Here is a 2889-nt window from a genome sequence, read left to right as displayed (position 1 = left end):
CAATCCAAATTGATGGAAAATGTGTTAAATTGTTAAGTAAAATATTTGTTGAGTGTGTAAGCAAAATATATAAACAAATACTCGTACTTTTCTTGAACACACACACAATAAAAGCAACTCTATAGCGAGCCGTTGACAGGACTGTAAGAAACTAAAACTTCTTCTGGGCGAGTCAAACTAACTGTCAATCACATTAACATCAAATCAGAAAATACTATTGTAGGATCTATGTCTCACAATAAACCCACCTACATGATGGAGACACATATCAAACCCGCACATTCCATGGAGGGTTTTCGAGGTTCGTCTCCCCAGCCATCTGCAGTCGTAAAACTCATGCAGGATCAAGTAAGGTGAAGCATTTCCTGGACTGTTTGGCTATATCTCAAGATACGCTAAAAAGGACAGTACTTTCACGGTGCTTAAAAGCGTTTTACGGGCTTGCAAAGAACAGATAGAAATACCCTCATGACCAGTGGATGCATACATTGCTAAACTCCGATCAACAAAAGAGACAATTTTATAGCTCCCTGTCCCGCAGGAGATTCTCCAGCAGACGCTCAGAGCTGACCTGAGAGTGACCGAAGGACCCTTCCCTTTTCCCCCGCATTCCAAAGGAAAGAGACAATATTTCGTTTGACAATCGTTGCTAATCATGGAAAGTATAAAATGATCAGAGCATAGAATCACAAATAGTAGGTGGTATGTTGTATATATATGCTTGACGTGTTTCATGTAATCGGTGCAACTTTAACCAGTGTTTAATTACCCCTTTTTGAGGAAATAAGGATATTAAAATGTGTCATATGTGAAGTTTAATCTTGAACGAATGGAAAAGAGAAATGCAGAAGGTTGTAATGAAGTAAACTTTAACAGTATGTACAATATTGGCATTTAAGAGAGACTTTATAGACGTATCAACTTTATAGAGGGTGTCCTCATGTGATGAATTAAAGCCTCGTTAAGGTATCCACACTCCGCCCCGCAAGAAGTCGATTGGAAGCCAGCGTCAGGGGACGGACTTATGCCACAGAGCAAAACCCCAATGCAGAACAGAATCCATAGCTTGTTAGCCTAGCTTGCTTGCTGCTCTCCTGCTCTGGCCTGTCGTTGTGTTAGAGCCCATACGTGTGCTCACACATTTACCATCAAAGCGACCAGCCATCTAAAACTCAACACTTCAGTGATACTGCGTTGAAATCGTCAACAAACTTGAAAGTCTAAGACTCTCAGCAAAGCTAAGACTCTCAGCAGATTGCTTGCGCCTTTGCTCCATCACAGACCAACGAGGGGTTTCCCAAAGGACGTCATCCTGACGTCACCGACTAGTCAGTGACGTGGTTTCCCTCAAAGACCTCCAGAAAGCCCGCATCAGCCACAGAGTCACCTCAGCTATCAACCAGCAGAACGCAAGTACCCGTGGCCAGGGAGAATACAAAATTTACATATTCAATTGGTAATATACACTGACATCAGCTTCTCGCTGGCCGAGTAGCTGATAAAAGTATAAACTATTGAAAGTCAAAGTCAGTTTTGATCAGGTGGACCTCGAATTCTCAGATCGAGTTCTTTTAAAACCTGAGCTAAAAATAAACCTGAACTAATTAATAATGATTAATTCCCTTACAACTAAGTAAAATTATTACACTATGAAATACTGGGCCTTCATTTTCAACAGTCTCTAAAAGAAAAAGGAAAAAATATCATTTCTAAGGTTGAGAAGGAAATAGTTTAAAAATGCTGTGTTTTGTCAATGAATAAAAATTCATATAAATACAGAATATAAATACTTTCACCTGACACCTGAAGATCCTCCAGAGAGTCCTGTGATCTCCATCAGTCCATCTGGAGAAATAGTGGAGGGAGATTCAGTGACTCTGAGCTGCAGCAGTGATGCAAACCCTCCTGCAGAAATCAGCTGGTTTAAAGGAGGAAGGTTTGTAGGATCTGGAAGAATCTACAGCATCTCAAACATCAGCTCTGATCACAGTGGAGAATACAAGTGCAAGTCCAGAAATGAACATGGAGAGAGATACTCTGATGCTGTGACTTTAAACGTCATGTTTGAGTTTTATGAATCATACTCTATATTTTAATCACACACACATGCTTTCTTCCTTATTTGTCTGTATATGTTGTGGTATCTAGTCCTGTTAAACATACAGTGTTTTGTCTGTATTTCAGCAGTCAGGTGTTTCTCATCAGTAGCTCTAGCTGGTGGTGCTGCTGTCGGTGTTTTACTCGGTGGAGCATCCGGTGCTTTCGTGATGTACATTTGGTAAGACGTTCCTTTCAGAAATAACTGCTGTATGTTTGCAGGGTTAAAATATACTTGTTTACCACGGATGCATGTATAACAGTTAAAAACTGCAGTTATTCCAGTAAGGGATGTGTGTGATTTCGTAAAGTTATGTTAATTAATGAATTTTTGAACATTTCTAAACAACATTTGTAGTGGCAGAGACTCCTGTTTGTCTACCACATGGGAAACGCCATTGACCAGTGTTTAACTCGTGCTTCCTCTTCAGTAAAATCCCAAAGTTGCTGGCACTCCGACATAACACCATTATATGCCGATGGTGCCACCTCCTATAGAGGACTCGAACACACAAACACACAAGACAACCAGACGAAACAACACTTAATCCAACATATTTCAAATAAACTCAGTATAGATAGTAATATGGCTCCTACAACATTGTTGTAGAAACACGTGGTTGGTCAGTCACTTTAAGTTCATCAATCCTGAATATCTTCAGGTGATTGAATCGAGGCTAAAGGCCCTCCAACATCACAGCAGATCAGAACATGTGATATATATATATATATATATATATATATATATATATATATATATATATATATACAATATATATATATATATAACTC

At 39.3% G+C, this 2889-nt stretch overlaps 1 protein-coding gene across 1 annotated transcript in view; it reads left to right on the top strand.

Moving 5' to 3' along the window:
* LOC107575353 (B-cell receptor CD22-like) overlaps window positions 1-2889 on the top strand; it is a 33085-nt gene that overhangs the window by 22227 nt on the left and 7969 nt on the right. The window contains exon 4 of the mRNA XM_016261746.1: window positions 1810-2057. Within this exon, the coding sequence (XP_016117232.1) occupies window positions 1810-2057 (248 nt within the window). The remainder of the gene's footprint in view (window positions 1-1809; window positions 2058-2889) is intronic.

The sequence above is a fragment of the Sinocyclocheilus grahami genome, unplaced genomic scaffold, assembly GCF_001515645.1.
Source record: "Sinocyclocheilus grahami isolate Dianchi unplaced genomic scaffold, SAMN03320097.WGS_v1.1 scaffold2589.1, whole genome shotgun sequence".
Classification (NCBI taxonomy): domain Eukaryota; kingdom Metazoa; phylum Chordata; class Actinopteri; order Cypriniformes; family Cyprinidae; genus Sinocyclocheilus; species Sinocyclocheilus grahami.
Note: the sequence above shows the minus strand (reverse complement) of the source record. Positions and strands in the feature narration are given on the sequence as shown.